The 24,679-nt window shown below is 34.9% G+C and overlaps 1 protein-coding gene across 5 annotated transcripts in view; it reads left to right on the top strand.

Moving 5' to 3' along the window:
* The window catches only part of MLLT10 (MLLT10 histone lysine methyltransferase DOT1L cofactor), a 133,196-nt gene that overhangs the window by 59,667 nt on the left and 48,850 nt on the right, over positions 1 to 24,679 (top strand). For all 5 annotated transcript variants that reach the window (XM_049798200.1, XM_049798202.1, XM_049798198.1 and 2 more), the window contains 2 exons: positions 6,520 to 6,775; positions 8,681 to 9,247. In XM_049798200.1, the coding sequence (XP_049654157.1) occupies positions 6,520 to 6,775; positions 8,681 to 9,247 (823 nt within the window). The remainder of the gene's footprint in view (positions 1 to 6,519; positions 6,776 to 8,680; positions 9,248 to 24,679) is intronic.

A 24,679-nucleotide genomic window follows, 5' to 3' on the forward strand; every position in this document is an offset into this window, starting at 1 on the left:
ATGCTGAAGCTTGTGTTAACTGTATGTAGTTTGGTTGCTGTGATGCAATATTCAACAAATGTGTCTGTCTGCACATGGTACACAAAGACCTTGTCAGGACAGGGTAAAACAATTGAAATACCAACTTTCTCTAGTCTCTGGAAGTATTCCCTCAACTAGTGGTATCAACTTCAAGAATCACAACCAAGAAAGTTAGTCTTTTGGTACGTTTTGGATATTTCTTTATTCTCAGTAGTAGGATTATTAACTTGAAGATGTGTACCTGTTAACATCCTATTATCTATGACTCGTGATTCTGATAAATTAGTCTCGTTTCTGGTTCTGCTGTATTGTTTTTGAAACTTGTGTCAAGTGAGACTTACTACTAGTCAGTGGTTTTCTGAAACTCCCAATAACTCTTTATTTAAAAAAAAAAAAAAAAATCCAAACAAAACAAACCCACAGAAAAAAAAGCTAGTCAATTTGCCACTTTGCTGTTTTGATTTAAGAGCGATTAGACATTGCAATCAGTGAGTGTGACAGTTTTTATTGAAATTAAGTTGTAGAATTCTTTGAATAATATTGACTGGTCCATGTGATTTGTTATTTAATTTTATTAATTTGTCCTGAACATATTCCTGTTGAGTCTCAGACAATGCGTAAAATTCATAACCTGTAGAAGAGGCTTCTTGTGTGGGACCTTCCTTTAAACTCTACAGTTTTTGTTAGGTTTTGTGATACGTATCATCTTACCTTTCTTGAATTGCATCCCTTTTGTATTTTGATTATCTAATCATCATCATAAGTTTTAACAAAAAGTGATATTACTGTATATTTGTGTAAAAGTTAAAGAAAATATATTGAAATACTAGTTATTTTTGAGTCCTACCTATTAGAATGTGCGTTCAATGCTGAAGACGCAGTTCAATTCTGTTTTTCTGCTAACCTCTTTTCTGGTTGCTTTGTTTTCCCTAGACTCTTCCTAATTACAAGGTTTACGACTCAGTGGTGTACAGTTTAAGGTGAACAAGAGTAAAATCCCATTTTTAGCAGACCTCTATTTAATCCAAGTAAAGAATGAAAATCTTGCTGAGTCGTTGGCCATACTGTTAATCGAGATTGTACTATGTATGTATGTATAGCAGGTCAAATATATTTTTGTAGTTAAATTGATAGGATTTGTAATACAAACATTTTAGATATTTTTATGTTCTTTTGAATACCTAAACCTCACCTCTTTATAGTTTCAAGAATCATTAAATAGATAACATTACAAAAGAAAGCCTTTCTATGGTTGTTAGCAAGGTAGAGCTAGAGCAAATACTGATGAGAATGGAAACTGTAATTCTAGAACTAAAATTATAACTGCATTAAACTAAACCAGAAGTAGTCATTGTGAAATTTAAATATCAACGCGTGTCCTTTTAGGTTTGGGTTTTTAAAAAATCTTTTGCATCTTCTGTTTTTTTTCTACCCATCTGCTTCATTTTCTGCCTTATTTTATAATGCTTCAGATGTCAGGAAAATTGGTGTTCAGTTGTTTTTAATGAAATTACTAAGTGTGGGTTTGTTTTTTTTTTTTTTAATTATCTACTCAATATTTGGAAGTGATTTTTTTCTGTGGCTAGTTCCTTCAGTTATCTTTTAATTTTTTTTTTTTCCTAACTCCCTTTGACACCATTTACATGCATTTGCTTTTCTAGGTTATAAATCCATAGTGTGTTTCTAAAAAATTTGAAATTTTAATAATAAAACAAGCTTTGTTTTTCTTCTGAGATAAATACTTGGTTCAGAATATTGTATTAATATGTTACTTTTGTGTGTCCTTTTACATAGAATTGTCAGAATTGATTTGGACTTGACGTCTTTTTCACAGCAGTCTGTCTTTGCAGTGAATACATTATTTTATCATCGTATATAATAATTTCTGCTACCATATTGTTCCTGTGAGATGAACTGGAATTTGAAATGAATTTTGTTTTTCCTTTTTAAAGAAGTTAAATCCTGTGTGATAACAGCGGTAGTGACCTTTTATGCAGGTGGTGCCTTAAAGCATGTTTTTATCTGGATGAGTGGCTTCTTAAGATAGATTCTTGAAAGGCTACAGAGTAAACTGTGGATTTACATTATGTGAGTTAGTATAATTGGCTCGCCTGTTTGTTCTGCAAAATTTAATTCCAAGAAATTTTACTGAGGTTCCAGTCCAAATACTGTCATGAGATAAGAGTATGCCTTTTGAGAGGCATTTTTGTGCATCCCTGTAATGTCTCAGTGAACACTGCTTAGTTTGGATCAGTTAAGTTTGAAATAAGAAATTCTTAACTTCTCTTTGATTAATGTACTAACAAATTTATCACTTTTATTTTTGGGCATTGATACAGAATGTGTTAAGAAGGACTAAAATAACAGGAATTTGAGTTCTCTGTCTACTTTTTCTTCTGGCCTTCCTCTTAGTTGGGAAGAGCCATCAGTCCTCATAAATGCTTCTGTCTCAGATTTTGAGCTTTGGCTTGTATTGAGAGTTTAAAAATAAGTGTAGTTTAACAGGTCTAGAAAAATGCAGTTGTCCTTTTGGGGTGTGTGTGTGTTACTAAAACAAAACTCCAAAACATAGATGTACACAAAGATACACAAGACAGTGTATCTGCATTCAAATTGTAGTCAGTAACCAAATGAAAGATACTGCAAACAGAAAGTACAGCTGTCTGAATTTTATCTGTAGTAGTAGAGATGATGATGTTAACCTAGTGGGATGGGGAAGAGAATCAGGGAAAAAAGTAAAGCTTGTGGGTTGAGATAAGAACAGTTTAATAGGACAGAAAGGAAGAAAGTAATAATGATAATAATAACAATAACAACAACAATAGGAATATACAAAACAAGTGATGCACAATGCAATTGCTCACCACTGGCTGACCGATGCCCAGTTAGTTCCTGAGCAGCAATCACCCTGCCAGCCAACTCCCCCCAGTTTATATACTGGGCATGATGTCACATGGTATGGAATATCCCTTTGGCCAGTTTGGGTCAGCTGCCCTGGCTGTGTCCCCTCCCAACTTCTTGTGCCCCTCCAGCCTTCTTGCTGGCTGGGCATGAGAAGATGAAAAATCCTTGACTCAGTATAAATATTACTTAGTGACAACTGAAAACATCAGTGTGTTATCAACATTATTCTCATACTGAATCCAGAACATAACACTATACCAGCTACTAGGAAGAAAATTAACTCTGTCCCAGCTGAAACCAGGACACCTTCTCTGTGTAAGAGTACCACCTTATACATCTGTATTAGGGCTAACAGCTTCTCAAGCCTTGGGTCGTACTGTGTATAGCAAGAATGATTGCTATGCCTTTACCATAAATCTAAAGCTTTCCCAGCAGTTTTAAGACTTGCTACAGATGGGTGGTATAACTCTTCAGGGTGCACAGAGTGATATATGGGGGGCATAAAAATGACAGTAGTGCTCTGTGCACCAAGTCGGCAATGTGAAAGTGTGCTTTTTGGAAAAAAACCTGCAAACTGGTTTATGGGAAGCATGAAGGAACCCTGATACATACAGAGTTAGCTTGGTAATTGCACTAGCAAATACTGATGCATTTTTTGAGAACAGGATTAACATTCATGAAATAGTCGAGTCCTCCCAGATAAACAAAGGAATGGAGTTGGGTGACAGCATTTGGGGAATCTCCTTTTTGGGGGATGTCTGTACTGAAATGAAGGAAAATGACTGACTGCAGTGTGAACAGTGAAGGGGGGAGTATTGAGTAGTGTATTCTATTTAAAAAGCACATGCTGGGAAGGGACAGCATTGTAAGCTTGGGTGGGCTGCAGAGGCTGAAGTTGGTCAGTAATTAACCAAAGGTGTTCTGCTTCTATACTCGGATCCTTGCTCCCTACCACACTCACTCTCCTGACCTCAAAAAAAATCCAAAAGAAACAAACAGTATAACTTTGCCATGGCATATTAAGGTTTTTCTGAGACATTTCTATTAGGCTTTTGTCTTTTAGAACTTAGCATTTTAGAAAAGCAGTTTGTTCAGTGGTGTGTAGGTTATTGTATGAACCAATTAGCTTAATAATCTAAAGTTTGTGCTGTAGTTTTACCTTAAATCCTATTGCATATCTTGTGGATTCTCAAAGCAATTGATGTATGTGTATCTGGTTTAGGGCACTTTGTTGCAATTAACTCCTTAAAGTAAGGAATATAAACTGTGGAGAAAAAAGGACTGACCAAATGATACCAATTTTGCTTTGCTTAGGGTATATTAGTGTTCAAGATATTCTGAGTAAGTGTGTAGGTTTCAGTATACTTTACAGCACCTTCTGAAATGCAAATACCTGTTGGAGCAAAATTTTCAAAAGCAGAACTGTGATGTGCATGCATGTGCACCAAAATCTAAGAGCAGGATTCAGGCTTGCAGTTGAACCAAGTCTCTGCATGGTACATGCAAATTAATGCCTACTTGTCATTGCCTGGCCCTAGCCAGTCTGTAAAGCTATGTTAAGCTCTTTATTTCCCTTTTAAATAAATAAATAAATCGTGCAGTAATGGGGAAGAGGTACTAGATAACATCAAACTATGATTGTCGATACCTATAGAGAATTGTCCTTGCAATTAATATTCAGCTGAGTGGATAGGAGATAAGAATTAGGAAAGGAAGGTTTTGGGTAAGAGGAAAAATCCTGGATCCTAGAAAAAGCCTGACTTTTGGTTTGGATTATGGCATGTCTGGAAACCTTTTGTTCAAATGACCCAAATTTGAACCACTGCTTCTTGACTTGAGTCACACATCAGTTTCCAGAAAATTGAGCATACTTGTGGACTGGAATAGTTCAGAAAGTTAACTACTAAACTTACCTTAGAATTGGCACCATCTTCATTAGAAATACTTAGCAGTATAATAACATGAATTTGAGGTAAATTATTTTTAACATTGTACTTTAACAGACTTAAACTGATTTTTCTTCACCGTTATTCAGAAAATCCATAATATATTTTTATTGCAGTTCATAATAATTCATACAGTGTGGTGTGCAAATAGATCGAAATTTTCATCTTCCTCAAAGTTTGAGTATTTAGTTGTTTTCTGGCATTTGCAACTGAAAAGTAAGTTCTATATAAATGTTTTAGCTGTTGTAGTAAACTATGGAAAACTTTTTCTACCAGCTATACAAAGCTGTATGTAAAGATGAAGAAATGTTCTGCTGTAGGCCTAAATTCAGCAAGCATCACAGTCGGGGAGGAGAAAATGTGTGTATATGCTCAATTTTAAGAGGCATGTGTTTGTGTAGTCTTTAATGGAGATAAATTTAGATACTATTTTAAACTCTTTTCTATAAAGAACTGAAAAACAAACTAAGCTTGTTTTGAACAGATGAGTAGCTTCTAGGTTTGATCCGTATTTTTTGTTGAAGAAGCTTTATACAGTCAAAAGGCTATGTTACTAGCTGTTTTGAGTATAAATAACAGTAGAATATTATTTCCCTTTTCCTACTTTTGCTTATTTTCTTTCTTCTGATATTAAAATTCTGCTATCGCAACAATTTTTTTTAATTATGAAAATAATTATTCCTTTGTGTGGTTTCCTAATGCTGTGCACACAGTTTCCCTGCCTACCTCATTACTTTCTCTGAACCTATTTTGACTATTGCTCATCAATATGAACAATTCTGACAAAATTTAATGGCAGAATAACAGGCCTAAGATAAAATTTTTGAAAGCCCTGTGAAGAGTTTATGGGTGTAGGAGAAGGTCCAAAGTTCCTGGGGATGAGTGTGAGTTGAAGAATAAATCTGCACTAGGAGCTCAAGAGTGTGTTAAGGCTTTTTCCTTCCTGTCAGGCAGCAGGTTTGTAGTAGGTAGCCAGTCATTCCTGCATGTGTCTTGGCCAACTAGGTCTCATTTGTCTTCTTTACTTGATGATAATTAAGGAACTGGCTGAACGGGATGGTTCAGATGGCAGGGAATCCTGGAATGATGATGGGAAGTGAAGTCATAAGGGGCAGTTGGGCTTGTTGGAGTTGATTTTGGTTCAGTGTTGAGATTATAAAGTCTTAAAAATGCAAGTTCTTAGGTTCTGAAGCCTTCATCGTTCCACTGCTGATGGAACAATGTTTCCAGTTTGACAAAACAAACTGCATAAAAATTGTATTTTCAGAAAAGCATTTAAAGTCTCAGTTTTTCTTTTTAATTTTTAATTTTAAGCAGTAAAATAACAATATCCTGTTTAAATAGTATATAAAGACTGTGTAACCATAGATTTGAGATGAATCCATTGACCTCAGTGAGGTAAAAATTTCAGCCAAAGCTGACATTTTTATGCATTTTTTTCCACAAAACGAGGTTTTATGCACTTCAATTGTTTGTTGAAAATCTTGACAATTCAGTTTATGTAACTCCTGCTGGTGCCAGTTACCTTAATATTTAAACATATCCAAATTTATTTGAAAGAATGGGTTCTTTTAAACAGTTCTCTTGTTATGTTTTTCTGTGTGACCTAACTGTTTCTTTTGTCTTGCTTCTTCTATCAAAACGCTAGACGTACACGAGCACTAGCAACAACTCCATGTCAGGCTCCTTGAAGCGGTTGGAAGATACCACAGCTCGATTTACAAATGCAAATTTCCAGGAAGTTTCTACACACGTTTCAAGTGGAAAAGATTCTTCAGAGACTAGAGGGTCAGAGAGCAAAGGGAAGAAGTCTGCAGGTCACAGCTCAGGTCAGAGGGGAAGAAAGCCTGGTGCTGGAAGAAATCCAGGATCAGCTGTGACTGCAGCTAGCCCTTTTCAGCAAGGTATGAATTGTTATGCGGTAACACGACTTCTGCTTTGACTTGAATTGGAAATCTTACATATTTAAAACTTAAAAAGTAGTTCATACTTCATCCTCAATAATGAGAATGTTGTTTCACTTTAGGGGGGGAAACTTTTTTTTTCAGGGAAAAGGTATTGTCATAACATGAAAAAGAAGGTCGTGCATCTTTCAAGGGCAAAGCTGATGCTTCTGTTTAGACTATTAAGGTAGTCTCTTTAACTGCTAAAACCAGAAGTTTATGTGCTTAAAAGTTAGTCTGGGGTAAAAATTAACATATGAATTTGAGTCTAGGGGTCTGTCTTAGCTCTTTAAGGGAATAATACTAACGTTTTTTAGTTAGTGCATATTAGAACAAAACTGGACTACCTAATGTATAGAATGTGGTGGCCCCTAAATAATTTTTCAAGATGGAGACATTTAAAATATACCATTTTCTTCAAGATGAAAGACCTTTTTACTTTTATTTTTTTGTCATTGAAATACATAAACAGAAGAAAAATGTTATTTTGAAACACAGCAAACTAGATCTATAAAGTAATTGATTTTCCATAATTTTCACTGTGGTATGTAGTAGCTGATTGTCCTTTCTGCTTTATGATGTTGCTCTTCCTTTGAGTTTATTTATGCAGTGAACACTTCTAAATTTGTCTAGAACTCCTTTAATATTTCCGGCTTTTTTACTTAAAAAAAAAAACCAAAAAAAAAAAAAAAACCCCAAAAAAACCAACGATGTGTGGGTTTTTTTGGTTGGCTTGTTTTTTTTATTCTCAAAACTTTGAAAATTGCCTTCTGGAATCCTGCACTTAAAGAAAAATCTTGCTCACTGCAGATGACAAAATAGATCTTCGCTATGTGCATGTATTTTCTTTAAAGCTGCATTAAGTGAACTTGATGTAAGTTATTTAAAATACAAACCAACAATGTTCTTATGTTTTCTAAATTTCTGTATTAATGTAAATTGTACTCTAAATGGAATTCTTAGTAACATTTAATGGAGTACTAATGATAAAACCAAATTTTTAAAGGACTTTGTTAATACCTACTGTTGTATTTAGGAGTATTTTCTTGACAGGATAGTCATCATTAGTCTGAGTTCTACAAAACAGTACCCACATGCACCGACCCATATAAAATAACTGAATTTCAGTGAAAGTAGATGTTTGTATTTCCCAAGTGTACTCCATTTTCCACCTCGTGTGTGCTAACATAGTGATTAAATGACTGCATTCCAAATATTACAGAAGCACTGTAATTCTATTACACAAAAGATCTTTATGGTTCTCTGACAGTGCTAAAGAAGTCTTAAAATGCCAATTTTATACACTTTTCTCCGCTTCTTCTCCTGTCCTTTTGAAAAATACCTCTCCTGTGGAACACCCCCTCAGTCAGGGTGAATTAAGTGCAATTGCTGTTCCCTTGACCTGTGTCAGACCCTTGATTTAGGTAGAATGGTAAGGAAGATTGCAGGCATGGTGTAGACGCGATCATAGCACATTTCTATCAGCCTTCTTTTTATATATGTGTATGTTTGAAAATACCTGCTCTGACTTGCACCAAGTGTTTGTTGTGGCCTCAGAATTCGAGGGATGTCAAAGTTGCCCAAGTAGCAAAGTTGTTATTCTCCTTTTATTCATTTTCACCTTGTTTGTGTCCCAAATTCAAACCTGAATCTCAGATAGGAATATGAGAAGCAGATCGAGCGGAGTGAGTATCAGTAGGAGAAGCAATGCGTTATCTTAAAAATAAGTTCTTTAGCTCTTGGTAACACTTTTCATAAAGTCCTTGCACTTTGAAGGTTTGTATTCTAAGGTATAATCTTTCCCATCCATCAATTTTCATCAACTACAGGAAAAAAAATTTGTACTTTTTCTTTTTTCTTTTTTAGGAAGCTTTTTGGGCACTCCTGGGAGCATAAAGTCATCCTCTGGAAGTTCAGTTCAGTCTCCCCAGGATTTTTTGAGTTTTACAGACACAGATCTGCGAAGTGACAGTTTCACGCATTCTCAACAGGCTTCCTCAACCAAAGATGTACATAAAGGAGAGGCTGGGAGTCAAGAAGGGGGTGTCAATTGTTTCACTTCCTTAATTGGTCTCCCTTCATCATCGGCTGTTTCCCAGTCTAAAAACTTTGACAGCTCGCCTGGAGACATAGGTAATTCAAGCCTTACTTCTACAGCATACAAACGAGCTCAAACTTCTGGAATAGAAGAAGAAACTGTGACAGAGAAGAAACGGAAAGGAAATAAGCAAAGTAAACATGGGCCTGGTAGACCCAAAGGAAATAAAAGTCAAGAAAGTATTTCCCATCTTTCAGTTTCTTCTGCTTCCCCAACTTCGTCTGTGGCATCTGCTGCAGGAAGTGTGACAAGTTCTGGTCTTCAAAAATCTCCAACTTTGCTCAGGAATGGAAGTTTACAAAGTCTTAGTGTTGGCTCATCTCCAGTGGGTTCAGGTAGGCATTTATTGGATTTGTTTTCTTACCTCAAAATACGTCTTTAATTATTTTAGTCGTAATTCTGAGTATGCTTTTCAAGAACAGACTATCATTTAAAGAAACTTGAAAGTTGCATTGTGAAAAAGAGTAAAAATTAGAATATGACTGTTGGAAGAATAAGTTTTGTTCCATGTATAGGTGCCACTGTGCTGTAGGTATCTGTAGTAGATTGACCTGTGTATTGACTTCTATGCTATATAAATGCAGGTTTTGAGACTGTAGGGGGAAAAATAAGTTGCATGAAAGTAGGTTCTTTGGAAATTGTGTGTGGCAGGTTTAGCTAAAATAAGTGATATTTTATACAGGCTATATTGTCTATATGTTCTGTTTCATAGAGAAAACAAAACCAGTACTCAAGCATGTCAGCTGTGCTGAGTATGTCCCTCAATTATTTTTTCCCAGTTTAGCTTAACTAAAAATCAGAATGTCTATAAGGACAATTATAATTTTAAACATGTAAAAGGATATTCTGAATCTGGACCCCTGTGTAGCTGGATGACGTTTTTATATTATTCTGTGCTCTTTAGCAATTGAAGTTGGCTGGTTTGTTCTTCCTCTGTACTAAATGTTATGTGCAGTGAGAGGCTTTCTGTTCCCAGTAAACCTGTGTGTGGAATGACCTTGCAGAATACTGTATCTAACAAAGTCTCTGTTGCTTTGAAGTTTCTTTCGAGGCCTTTGTGTTTCGATAAAAAAAATAGCAAACTATCTGACACCTTGTTTTTGTAACTTTGAAATTTTGTCCTTTTTGTTGTTCAAGTGGATTTTTTGCTTAATTTTTCTTTTTTTGGGGGAAAGAGGAATGGAACTTAAATATTTCATTGTGGGCAGGGTTTAATGCTTTTATAGTGTATATTTTCATGTATAAGCAAGAGATACTTTAAAAATATACGTGCTTCAGGAAGCAAAACACTTTGTTTCAGAACAAGACAGGTGGCAGCTATATTAAAAAAATATTTTTCCTGCATTGAAATCAATAGGGAGAAATGGTGTGTGACAAAACTTCCTAGTTCACTGTCCATCTTTTTGATTAAAATGCAGTTTTAAAAACATGTCAACCTTGTATCTGTTATGGACAGAGATCGTCCAACGTGTATAGATCAGTGTTCTGATTATTTTAGTATGAACTTTTGTATTCCTTTGTAATCCCTTTGAGGTTCATTATGTATTGTTGTAGTTGGGGTAACAGATGGAATTACAAGACCTTGGTTTGAAGTGAATGACCCATGTTTCCCCTCTTATATTTGTCTTGGGTATTCTGGTCTTTATAGCTCCTAGAACAGGCTTTTCCCTGGCCAGGTCCATCTTTGCTTCCTTTGTCCTCTTTACATCTCACTCTTCCATCTATCAAAAGCCAGTGATTATGTTAAACTCTCTTTGTAAAAAGCTTTGAAATACATGGATGGAAATACCGGGTAGGTTTTATTACCTTTATTACCTTCGTGATATTCAGCCTATAGTTTCACCTTTGTTAAGCATACTTGGATTCTTGCTAGCCAGCACTGGACCTGTCCTCTAAACCAGTGGTATTTTCTGAAGGTGCCAAAGAATACCAAGGAAAAACAAATGAATGAACAATATCCATAAACAAAATCACCCCAACAAAAACCAGAAAACCCAAAGAAACAAAACCAGATGGGATGTCTTTGCCTTCAAGCATGAGCTCTAAATTTATCCAGAAACTTCTGCTTAAGTCTGAGCATATTGTTTTAATGTACTCTTCTTACTGATTTCCACTTTTTCTTATGGTTTTAGTGCTGCTTTCCTCACTTCATCATAAGCGTTTTCTGGGTTTAGCAGTCCATTTACAACTTTGTTACTATGAGGAAGGGCGTATGAGTATTATCAGTATTATCAGCAACTTACATTTTCTCAGTTATGATATGCTGATGTTTCTCTTTGAAATGTGTCTATATTGTCTAGTAACAAAATCTGACAGGTGAAGCTAAACAATTTGACCCAAAACCCCAAATAAGTTTGTGCATGTAAATGTAGTGAGAGAAAATGCAGGGGAAGTCAAGCCAAAAAGTTTTTTTACTGACTCTTACTTGGAATTGCCTTGTTACTTCAAAGAAGCAGAATCAGGAATGAGTTAGACCATAGTAAACAAAGCTTTTAAGGCACTTTTTCAAAAAATCTCTTCCTAATTTTTTTTAAATAACCTTCTTAACTGCAGCTGTCTTATGCTACCATTCTTCTTTCGTTTTCTTAAGAGTACTTGTTGAAATCCATAAAAATGATGAAAATCATTACTTCACAGATGGTATGATAATCCTGTTCATAATTAATGTTCAAATTGGATGAAATGTGAAGGAAAGCTTATTTTAAAAGGTAGATTCATCATGTGCTATTTATACATAATTAAATGTCTTCCATAAAACTTTTATTCAGAATAAGTACATTCAGCTCATTTTGTGAAAATATTTGTCCTCTCCAAACTTTTTTCCAGTCCACAGAATTTCTGTTTTCCTGCTTAATAAGAACAGAGATGTACCATGAATAGTAAGGCCATGTAATTGAAAGCTGTTACAATGCATACACTCATGTTGTATTACAGTTGCCATGCAACTAATCTGATATGTTCAAAATTTTGAGCACTTAAATGTCCAATCTTAATGCTCTTTATAATTTTTTCTGAAATGTATTTATCATCTGATAGGAAACACTTTTAACAGTGTACTCAAAGGAATGAAAAGTAATTTAAAAAAAGAAATAAAATTTGGTTGGTAGGGTGATAAGAAATTTTTATATTAAGTTAACATTTTTCTAGTACATCTGTTCCTGTTAAAAGAAAGAAAAACTTCCTTAGCCATTAGCAGCTTATTTACAAACCATGCTTCTCTTTCTGCTGGAAATTCACAAGTACTGTAAGTTTATTGTCTAAGAAGACATAAGTCAGTTGTCAGTGGGAGTTATATAAAGTTGATACCAGTTCCCCCAAAATGGGACTGGTCTTTGGAGTGATTTCAGGATCCGAATTTTTTGATGGGTGAGGGTTTCATCTGAACTCTGCGATTTTATAGAGCTATTTAACTTTCTAAGTCACACTAGTATTTTCAGGATCAAGTTAATTCTCAGCATCCTTTTAGGGAATAATACTTAAAGTTTTCTAGTCTGAAGTATTGTAAAGCAGTGATCCCTTCTGCTGAAGATGTTTATTTTTTTCTTTTCATAACAATGGTTATTAAAGAATGGAAAACCTTCATCCAGGGATTGGAAGAGATGAGTAGCATCTTGTCCCAGTGCTTACCTCTGCTAGTAGTAGATTCCAAGATCAAATGTTTCTTTTACCATACTTGCACTTTATTTCAACAGTACTGCAGAAACTAATAAGGTGGTGGGAAGAACAAAATAACTGTTATGGTAAATAACTTTCATACATTCTGTATTTTTCTGTCAAGCAGTTTGTGCAGACTCTGGCCTCTCTTTGTTTGGAGTATATTCCAGTGTGTGAAGAACTTTCTGAGAATTTGTGTCCCACAGCAATAGGGAAAAAATAATTTTGTGTGATGTACAGTACCTTCTAACATTTGTGGAATAATGCAGCAAGGTAAAATGAAAAGCAATCAAGTGTCAGAAGTAAACTGAAATTTCTGTTTTATGGTAGCTAAAGTTCTTGCACAGTTATCTTCCAAATTCTGCATAGATACTTGCTGCTGGAAGAACTACGGTGCTTCAAGCATATAAGGACGCTTCTCTGTCTTTCCCAGTTCTGTTCTTGATTTCAAGTGTACAACAAATTGTATAGTATTAGCTTCAGTTGCTTAGGATCATTTGTTTCAATATTTTAATTTTTGCATAATTGATTTTATGCCCTTACAAGTACTGTAAACCCTACAGGAGCTTATAAAGCAATTCTTTTTTTCCCTAAGAAGATTGGAGAAGGTTGAATTCCAAACTGGGCCTCTTTCAGCACCCTTGCTCTGCCCATCTTCTGGAATTCCTTTGTCACAATTGAGGCAACCTTATAATTTGTCTTCCTACATTTTTATCTCTACATCATAAGTATTCAACCCTTGACCAGTCTTTGGTATACTCTACTGTGGTTGGTAATACTAGACAGTTTTTGGAATAAAGGACATATCCAAACCCAGTATTGTAATATAGCAATATTTCAAACTCTGATATAGAAACAGTTAATGTTTTTTGGCACAGGCCCCTCTGGGTTGATTTTATGTCTTGTGCAGTCAAATTTCGACTTTATATAGGAGTTAAATGCTTCAGCTTAGTCCATATATTTTATTCTCCTTTCTTTTCTGATTCAAGCAGTGATGAAGCCTCTGCCAAGTGTTGTGCTCCTGTGCAAGGAGATGATCTTACTGTTAAGCTGTCATACTGGTGATGTAAGAGAACTGTCAGCTTCAAAGTAGATGAGTAACTTGAAATCATTCTCATTGAGATACCGAGTCCCTCAGAGCTTGTGTTAAATCTTTATGATGTTATGTTTAAACTCCTGTAGCCTTTGACTTAATTGTTAAATCTGTTGGGAGAAAGACTTTACTAAAAATTATCCTGAAACAGTTTGTGCTATTACATTTACCTGCTAGGTGCCCGAGAAGCCAAAGCAGAAGAAGTAGTCTTGCTGTGTTAAAAAGCCAGTTCGTATTCCAGAGGAGATAGAAGGAAGAAATTAATGTTAATAGATATTAATGATCTTTTAGGAGTCAGTAAACAGTGTAGAAAACACACGAGACAAAATTTCATGTGCAGAGAATTTCATTCTTCATATTTGAGGCTCAACAGAAATGATGTTGGTTTGATACAGGATTAAAATGTTAAAATTGATAATTGTTGGTGTAGAAAACACGGAGACATTCATCAAGTAATTGGGAAGAAATCACATGATGAGGTAGTAGCAGTTTATGAAAATGGGGATTATCATGAAATGGATTCCCCAATCAATGTTCTTAACTAAAACAGGTGTTAGCAGCAGCTACAGCCAGAAGTAATAAATTGGAATTTCTTGATGACGAGTACCTCATATTTTCATGTTTTTTAGACTGTCAGTGTTAAATTTCAGTGAGTCTTTAAAACTTGTGAAGTTGTAGGAGACTAGCAGATAGTTATGTAATTAGGACGTTTGATACAAGAAAGAAAGATGTTGAGATGTAAAGATGTAATGATTAATCACAGTTATTGTGAGTTATGGAAAATAACTTATTGGACTTTTTTGTATTTTTTTTTTAAATAAAAGCAGTGGCATAGTAGATAGTAGACGTTTCAATTGATACAGCATAACACTTTAAATAAAGACCTGTAATGATAGGAAGCCAGCAAATCTTTGCATTAAATGTAGTTAATGGGTAAGTCTCAATTTAATTTTGATCAGGGAATTATTAAATCAAAGTGTTTACTTTGGGGTTGTGTTATTTCCCTGTGCATCAGTTGTCAACCTTATGCTAGTTATTGGAAAATTCTGCAATTTCTGAAAAAATCTGGGTATGAAGTCAGGGTAAAATGGATCTCTTGGTATGCAGTACAAACTAAGAGTTGTGTCGGTGGAGCTAAAGTAAAAGATTGCATCTAAGAAAGATGGATGTGTACTTCCAGGATAAGGATGGTGGTCTTTGGAAGGAAGGGCTGAAAAGAAAAAGGATAAAGCTGAATAATCAGTAATGTCTGAGCTTCTAGTGCTGAGCTGTGTTTAATTTGAATGCATAAACAGCAAACTAATGAGAAAGGTAGCTATGTGTTCAGCAGAGTGCATCTGGTCTTCAAATACTGTATCTAGTTCTGCTATCTGCTGTGTGTAAAGAAGGGAAGAGCCACAAGAAGGATTCAAGGACTGGAAAAAGCACGTTATTGTAGAAAAGCTTAGGAGTGAGTTTATCTGACTATTGATATCAATCATATGGGGAACTGAAAAATGATACTATAATGATCCTTAACAAAAAAAGGTAAAACACGATCAAGTGAGAGCAAGTAATAGTTGAACAATTCTCAGTAATGGTTCTGAAAATTTAGAGGTAATATGTCTCCTAGAAGGTACAGTTTAGTCAAGTATATTTATTGGATTTGCAGGTACGGGAAGTTCTAGAGCTAAGAATCAAATGATGTGCTCGCAGAGATTCTTGTATGGCTCTTATGTATGAACCTAATTCTGTGCTGTATTATCCCTTTGATTTCTAAAAGAAAAATCAGCATGGTGCATCAGTTTGGCATAGAAAATGGACTGTAACTGGGCAAATAATGCATTCCAAAATACAGTAGTTAGTAGGGAATTGTCAGGCAGTATGGGTCTGCAGAAATGAGTTCCCAACATGGTATGTTCTATGCTTTTATCAAAGATTGGGAAGAAATTAAGAAATCTTTGCTGCTTGCTGTGAGGGTTCACGATGGCTTCTAAAAATGTAGTAATAAATGTACTCAGGTATAGTGAATAATAATTCATTTTTTTAAGAAAGTTTTGTACAAAAAATACTGAACAATGAACCTTATAACAGAGATGTGTTTTGAAAACAGTTATAAAAACTTCTGAATAATGATAGAGAACTGAACATTATCTTATACTGAGATGCTTTAGGAAAAAAAGGCTATTGTCATTCCTGTAATACTCATTTCAAGAAGAGATAGAAAAGTTATATCACTTGAAATTACTCCATAGATATTGCAGGTAGCAGAGTACTATATTTAATTCTGGTATTAATTTCCTCCTAAAATATGAATATAGGAAGGTTGAGAAGAGTCATACAATGATCAAGATTTTTAAAAGATCCTTTCAGAGATTTTTAAGCTCTTTGATAGACTGAAATACCTTTAACTTGAGAATATTTCAGTTTATGAAAATGGTTAAAAGCATGATCATAATTGTTATACAGGAAGAATTAATATTTCTGGTCCAGATTTTTTTTCATTGGTAATTGCATACTGCATACTGGTAATTGCCCCATTTTCTGTTTTTATAAAAAAAATGTTGACAGAAAAATACAGACCTATAGTGTTTAATTAGATGGGCTGCTGAAAACAAGAAATGTTCAGCCTTTTCCACCTTGAAGTCTCCAGGCTGCCTGACTTTCCATAGAAGCAGTGGTTTGTGCATTAGATACAAATCAGCTCCCTTGTGAATGTTGCAAGACTAGAAACTCTTGGAGCATTGCTTTGAAACAAAACTTGATTTAAAACAAAACAAAGTTACCCTTTCTCAAAAAATTGTAGGTTTCTTTGGGGTTTGGTTTTGTTTGTTTGTTTGTGGTTGAGTTTGTTTGTGTGGTTTTTTTTTTTTGTTTGTTTGGGTTTTTTTTGTTTTTTTGTTTTTTTTTTGTTTTTTTTTTTTTTTGAGTGAAAACAGATATGAGGACTTTCTGAAGTGAAAAATGTCTCAGGGAAGGGAAGCTAAGTTCTAATAACTAGGTTATAGCTTGGATGTCAAGCTGCCTAGCCCTGCTTATATTGGAGAAGATCTTGGCAGCTGTGGAAGTGAGATTTTAGCTGACTAGTTAATTGTTGTATGAGAATGTAAGTGTCTGTCAGGTTAAAATGGAAATTTTGAAGATTATATACTTGAAGCTAGATTCCCAAATTATGGTGTGACTCTGGGCATTAGTTGCTAGTTACATTTCAAAATAGATCATAATTTATTTATTTATTATGCTCTGATAGTCAACAGCAAATAGTATGTTTAGATTATGAACTTGTAATACATTTCACATTCTAAAAAAACCCAAGGAAGCAAAACACAAATTAATATGGGAAAGGGAATGTGTATTTTCTTGGGTTCCTGTTTAGGTCTTTCTTTCATTTAAAACAAAATAAAGATTTTGGTAGTTACTTATTTCAGGAGAAAGACATAATAATTTAAACAGCTGAGCAAAAAGATGTAATTAATTATAAAATGTTTGAAATCTTGTTTTTATTCAACCTTTGTGAATCTTCTACCCAAATATGATTTTCATAATTAATAAAATAAATTCTGTAGGTCTATATTTTTGCCCATACAGAATTATTTGCAGAACTGGTATCTAAATATGATCTTTTAGAAACATAATAAATATCTGTATGAATACATTGGGTCTTTGGTAGTTGCATCTCTATTGGCAGAGAAGAAAATGGGCTGGGGGGACTTAAAGGCTTCTTAAGTTGTTGTACTTACTAATTTTCAAATTTAGCTATAAATTTTTCCAGTTTGGTGAGGGAATGTTTTCAAAGAAGTCTATGAGCTTTTTGTAAACCGTTTGCTTTTAGGTTATATTTGACCCATAAGCCTATGAAATGCCTTGTATATATTTAGTGTTAGGTTTGAATTCCTAATAAAAACTCACTTATTTTAGGCCTGGGTAATCCGGGTAAACTACACTGTATGGATGAGATCTGGCTGACAGCTTTGCTGTTATTGTTGCCCACATAGCGAACAAAATAAATTGCGTGCTTTTCCAGGGGTTGATTATCTTTGCAGATACATGGAGTAAAAATATATGGCGTTATCATTATTATATTTAAAAAAAGAAAAAAAAGGCAGAAAGGGAAAATGTACTGAAACTTCCAGTTTTGTGCTTCAATTATGTTAGTTCTTTAGCTCTTTTTATAAAAGCAAGAATTAGAATTTAAAATAGACAGAGCAGGGGAACAAGGAGGCACTCTGAAGCAATTAAGTTTTCTATCCTATCAGATGTCTTTGTTGCAGATCTTGATATTTGCTTTAGAGGTGTATCCCTTTTCTGAAGATCAAGGAAATATTCCTTAAATGAAATTCTATTGCTGCATGGAAAATGAAGTGAGATACAGGTGTTGTTTGCTTACTTGCAACTGTTTAGGATCTCCTTTAAAAATTAGACTGAAAAAACCCCTTTGATAATAATTTTGTATCCATAGCCTTTTAAATTAAAATGTACATCTTTTTGAGTGTGAACATTTTTCAGCATCTGGAGTCAATTTACTAGAGTACAGCATTCTTTGTAAGTCAAATGCAAGATAACAATCAGTCTTTTAACTCCATAAAATCTGTTAAAGGTGACATGGGAACATAAAAAAAAGTGTGTGTGTGTAAGGGCAAAGAGGCTTGACTGTAAAAGGAGCAGTAGGGTTTTTTTTAACCCCTCCTTGAAAATTGTACTTCTCAGATCTTACAGACTTTAAAGTCTTTCAGAAACCAAATGTAGCTGAAAAATAAGTGATCTCTATGTGTTGATAGTATCTGCAGCATTTTTGCCCCTCTGAAGTCTGTCCAATTCGCATGGTAAAATTCTTTTTTTGTTGTTGTCAGTCAGAGTTGATAGCACTACAGTCATGTTTTTACAATCGGAAGAAGATGTACTTTGCATTAAAATTTTCCATTTATTTGATGTGAAGAGCTGCAGTACCAGAAATTAAACTGACTGAAAGTTGTTTCAGGATTATGGTCGGGTGACTAACTTCTAGATAAGAAGAGGCTCTGATGTCTAGAGCTGTTGTTGATTATTGTAATAATTTCTGAGATTCCCTGGTAAAGTTCTAAAAAGAAAGCAAAAAAATTAAATAGAAATACTAACATAATGTAGTGGTATAAAGAAGACTAGTTACCTTAAAATAAATGAGCTTTTAACTGAAAGATGTTGCATCGGGACAAATCCATTAAGACTTAAGTGGACAGATTCCTGTGCTGATGTATAGGAACTATACTATCCATATATTATGCTGTTCTTAAACAAATATAATCAGACCAAGTGCCTGATTATCAGCTCCGCATTTCCCTATGCTTCCTTTTTATGCAAGTAAATTATTTCACTTTCTTAAACAGGTTGCATGGGTGTGATAGGGCTAAGAACAGTAGCTTTCTAAAACTCTAGATAGCCTGTGCTGTGGTGTGGTGCTGTGTGTGTTGCTTGGTACAACACTGGGACACGTGTCCCACAGCAATTCTTGCTCTGTAGTGAAATATTTGAAGTCAGGTAGTCCCTGGGTAGCTTCATATGCTGTGGTTGATGACAATCCAAATGCCTAGCTCTAGTTAAAATGACAGGAACCAATTGGGATAGCTTTACAGGTACAATTGAAGATTTCAATAGCTTTTGTATTTAAGAACACTGTAAACAAAGGAAACTGTGCAATCCAGTGTCTGTCTAGATGTAAAGATGCATCTTAGCTACACTAAATGAGAATATATCTCAGTGCTTTTTCACTGTATGGCAGTTCTGATATTTTATAAAGGTTACCTGGACTAGTTGCTTAAAACCTGCAAGATCTTTGTGTTGAGCCACCTGGATGTGAGCTCATTTTTTAATAAAACTCCCCAGCATAAATAAAATGCAAAAACTTGGTACAGATAAACCAGCACAGTATTTCCAGAAGATTACTGAAATAAACCTCTCTTTAAAGAATATTAGGCATCGCTGAAAAAGTGTTGTAGGAGCTTGATATACAGGTATGCCATACACACAAAGTGTGCTGTCAGATTACTTGGCAAAATAGTTCTAATTAGGGCTTTTGTGGTGGTAATGCAAGAAATGGTAAGTGGAAACAAACTATTTTATATTGTTAGAAAAGGTACTTCATGTCTGATCCTGAATTTAAAGTCAATTTTTTGTCCATTTAAACTAAACTGTAATTTAACACCTAGTTTAGATGCAAACTCGTTACTTCATATTGTTCTTTCTTTACTTTTTATTCAGCTTTTAAGTAGAATTCTTCATTTTTTGGTGTCAGATCTGGTAGATATGTAAGGTGTCTTTTGAGAAGGCCATAAGGATAGCATTAAGAAAACTGTTAATTTTGACAATGATCTAGCTTGCTGCATATGTTTTCATGAGGGAGAATTACATGCAGTGGTAAAAAGTTATCTGAAGAGGGTTCTCATTAGACTACTTAACTTGAAAAAAAATGGAATTTTTTGTCCAAAAGAGTGAGCATCTATGGTCTTGGACCAGTATAGCTCTAGAAACTTGAGAAGAGATACATGGAAGCTGTAAACAGAGCTGAAGAGTATGAACATGTGTCTGGGCCCTATGCCTGCGTAATCCTATCAGATCGTTTGGACTTGACTTGGGTTTATATCTATTTCCCATTGTTTATTTGTTTTGAACATTTACAAGAAGGATTTCCTGTTAAGACGGACTAGAGGTTCCAAAGAAATTTAAAAAAAACAACCAACCAAAAAAACCCCAACCCTATTCCCCCATCCTCCAAAACAAATGAAAAAGCAACTCATAAGCCACCAATATAGTTAGCTTTCACATAAGAATCTCAAATGCAGGGGGGTTTTGTTTGTTTGGTTGTTTTTTTAAAGTGTGATAACTGTCATGGACTAATGCCTAATCTGAAGGATTTAGTGGTTGGTTACAGCAAACAACATCCTTTCAAGGGAAAAAGTCACTAGGCCTTTTTTTCTGCTGTGGGAGTAGTGGGTAAGCTTAGAATTTAACTTTAGTTTCTGTATGCATAATTGATTCCCTTAAAAACACGTAATGAACAGTAGAAGGATGATGACTTGGATGTAGGTTTTAATACATAGTCAATTCTGAAATATTTTGAAACTAAGTGAAATGAATGAGCTGGAAGCAACAAAGTCTTCCTGAGCAGCATTGATTTTAAGCAAGAAGAATTGTTAAGGTTTTAAAGCAAGCACAGCAGCTACCATAAGGATTAGGTAAAGAAAGGAAGGATTCAGCTGAGACTGAGAGGAAAGTGCGTAAGGTAGCGGAGGTGGAAAATAAAGGAAAACAATGAATGTGAAGTCCAGCTATTACAGCATGTAGGTTTTTTGGCATATATGATTATTGTTCACCATCCCTAACCTTTCTTGACACCTTAGCATGTTGGACTTCAATAGCTTGACTGTATATTGTAGGAGAAAACTAGGTGGCTGGGAGGGTACTTCAGTGCAAGAAAAGTCAGGAAAGAGGTAGCTGCCAATAGAGGCAGTTATACCAGGAACCCAGACAGTAGCTCTTTTTTCCTTCCAGAATAAAACACTTTTTTTCATCTGCCTTCTACTGATTTATTGGGTGTGGAAAGGAATAGTGGTAGGGGAACAGTTCTCCTTCTGTTCTGTGTTGAGGCTTGAGGGGAGTCTAGAATTAGCTCCTTCAGTCACAAGGAGGGCTGATCTAGTGTTGGCCCTTCATCATGTAACTGGATGAGGTCTGTGTTAGTTTGCTTCAAAGGAATTAGGTTAAACAAGATGTTTTCTTACTAGGATTCCTTGCATCTCATCTCAAGGTTGGGTATCTGTAGCTATTGATCTCTTCCTTGAATTGGTCTCTTCCATGAATTTGTCTAATAATTTTTGAAACCATTTATGCTGTTAATATCTGAAACTTCAGAAGTGAGTTACATCCTTTTACAATACATAAGGATATGAATTTTGTTTGCAGCTCTTGCTGATTATGTTCTGACACTCCTCTAAAAACAGTGAATAGTCATTTAAAATATTCACCATCTTTACAGTATTAATAATTGATAAATTTCTGTAATTCACCCATTATCCTTTTTAGAGCTAGAAATCTTAATATCTTTTTGTCATTAATACTAAATCCTTGCCCTTTCCAGAACTCTTTTAGTGCTACTATATCCTTTTTTGAGAAGTGCAGGAAGTATTTGAAATACAGGTGCAACATGAATTTTTAAAGTGGCATAACTATGCTCTTTGTTTTGTTCTCTGTTCCCTTCTGACAATTCTTAACACTATATTTGTCTTTTCTGGTCATTGTGTGACAGTCTTTTTCCTTCCTATTGGGAATCTTAAGCATTCCAAAAAAAGAGACTTTCAAAGTAAGAATCAAAGGGGTGAATCTGTTTCTTACATATTTATTGCATTGTAGCACGTGCTTATTGTGAAAAGCTTGTTCTTATGAGCACGGATATTAAAGGATAATTCGTGTGTCCTGGAATTGGCACTGTTCTCTTAAGGACTGTGTATACTGCGAATGTTAAAAAGACTTTTTTTCCTCATTTAGTAGCTGCAGTTGAAAGGGCTTCTACTGCAACTTGTTTCTCCCACTTTGTTTTTGTGTATCTTCTTGAGTTGCCAGACAACTGCTTGTTTTAACACCATGTTGCTGACTAGGTCTACTGAATTCTTTTGTCAGCTCTTTAACTGCATCCCTTCCTCGTTTGTCTATGAAGTGTGTGTTTTGTAGTAGTAAATTTTTCACTGGGGCATATCTAGTGTATTCCACTTGAAAACTTTCTGAAAGCTCTGAGTGATGCTTGGGAATACAAAGCATGGGATGGTTTGGGTTAAGGGTAGCTCCTGTGTGGTACAATTTTAAAGAAACAAAGTCTAAAGGTGTAGCTTCAGGCAGTCTAGGGCTGAGCTTTTTTAAAGTAATGAAAACACTCCCACTCCAAGCTTGCCCAAAACCCTACCCAAAAGTACCTTACATTTGATAGGCACTTGCCTTAATATCGAAAGCTGTGGTGGATCAAAATGGCTCCTATTTCTTGTGCACAAAAATTGAGCATAACTGGAATGAGCTGATACAATTTTAATCAAATAACGTCTGTGGAGAGTAGGTGTGGGCAAAATGATTCTGCTCTTAAGGGTGGCAGACAGCAGTTGCATTGTGTATTCTGCACCTTAGGCAGAATTTTTCCCAACAATATAATGTATATGATCGCAGACATATTAACTCTGTGTGTTTTAGTGACTTTTTTTTAAACTTGTAATAATAGTTTTGATAAGTGTATTTTTGTACATTGTTGTTAGGTCTCTGAAAACTGTTGAGAAGGTTAATTAAAATTATCAGTTTCATTTTTATCCGATGAATCCACTTCTGTCAAGAATCATCCAGAATTTTGTATATTATGGGTTTTTTTTTTCTCTACCACAAAATTTAAAAACCATTAGTATTTGTTTTTTTACAGCACAGACTTGGTCTGTAATGTTTTAATTAAAATATTCTAAATTTTAAAAGTTTTTTTCCATGGAAGTAACTTTGGCTAATTATTCAAGTTTAGGCAGTAGGCAAAAGGCAAGTTTGGTTTGGTTTGGTTTTGGTTTTTTTGGGTTTTTTTTGGGTTTTTTTTTTTGTTCCATACCCCCCCCAACGACTTCTACATTAGTTTTGTAATATTCTAGTATCAATGACAAAAGTTTAAATTTTCTTTTGTTAATTCATTGTTTTGGAATCTTGATGTTCAGAAATGTCTGGCAGTTAAAAAATGGCTTATGATAGCAGTCTTTAGTAGTTACCAGTTGTGGGAAGAATAAAGAAAAATAAAGCATAAAAGACAGTCACCCTGTTGAAATACAAATTGTTATTACAGTCAGACCTCAGATGCTGATGCAGGTAGAAAGTTCACCCATGGAAGTATGACAGAGGTGTTCTCCGCACTCTCACCTGCAAAATCATTCATTCGATCACCTTGTCAAACCAGACATGTAAGCTGAGGGCTTTGTTCATTAGTAGTGTGAAAGAGTGAACTAGTAATTGAAACTAAAACAATTTTGTAGTCATGAGGTCATTATCCTAAGTATGAATTAATTGGTGGCATAAGTGGAAGAGGTGGGCCATCTGCATGACTGCCATCACTCTGCAACTGGGCATAAAAGTGTTGTGTTGCTATAGAGGCTGAGTTACAGACACTTCTAGCTACCCAGCAGGGGATGTGAGTGTATTCTGGCACTTAATGGTCAGAGATCAATATTCTCTAAAAACCCCAGCCCTTGAAGTAAAGGAAGTTCATGTGAGCATCTCCTTTGGTGTACAACTAGTTGGACGGTCTTTCTCCCTACACATTCAAGTTCTTAACTGAGCTCCCTGAAGTCCAGGAGACACAACTGTTTTTCTGTTAAACTTCTTCATTGCTTGAGTTAGTCTCAATCTATCAGTGAAGCAAAAAAGATGCCTTGTGATTAAAATTAGGAAGGCAGCTTCAGTTTAAGTTTCTAAATTTGTTACAGACAATGAAATTAAAATCAGTCTTTTGTTGGGAAGGCTGATTGTCGCTGGAAGCATTTGAATTTTTGTTTGCAATAGTAGCTTTAGAATGCAGCTAATTGGCATGCGCTAGAATGTTCTTATACTCGACATTTAAAAGCTAACAAACACTGATAAAAGAAATATAAGTAAAAAATTACAGTGCATAGAAATAAATCCATTTAAAAATTGGAGCTACTATAAATGATCAGAGCTCTAATACAAGAAAGATGTATTCAGGTATATTATTGTTCACTGAAGTTCCTGTCTATACATATATTCTTTTGTGCGTCTGTTAAACATGATTTTAACATGAAGCCCTTTTTCTCCTAACTCAAAAGCTTTCTCGAAGTTGATGAATACCATACATAATGGTAAGTTATATTAGAATCTTTTTCAGAGGTTCATTTATCACAAAGGGTAGCCTTTTGTGGAAAAGCCTGATTGAAGGTCTGCATATTCTGTGGATTGGGTGAAATACAGGTCTGCAGTGAGTCAATTGTTCAGTACTTGAGTGAAAACTTTGTAGATTGTCTGCAGGAGCCTGATAGGTCAATAG

Source organism: Accipiter gentilis, chromosome 4 (assembly GCF_929443795.1).
Source record: "Accipiter gentilis chromosome 4, bAccGen1.1, whole genome shotgun sequence".
Classification (NCBI taxonomy): domain Eukaryota; kingdom Metazoa; phylum Chordata; class Aves; order Accipitriformes; family Accipitridae; genus Astur; species Astur gentilis.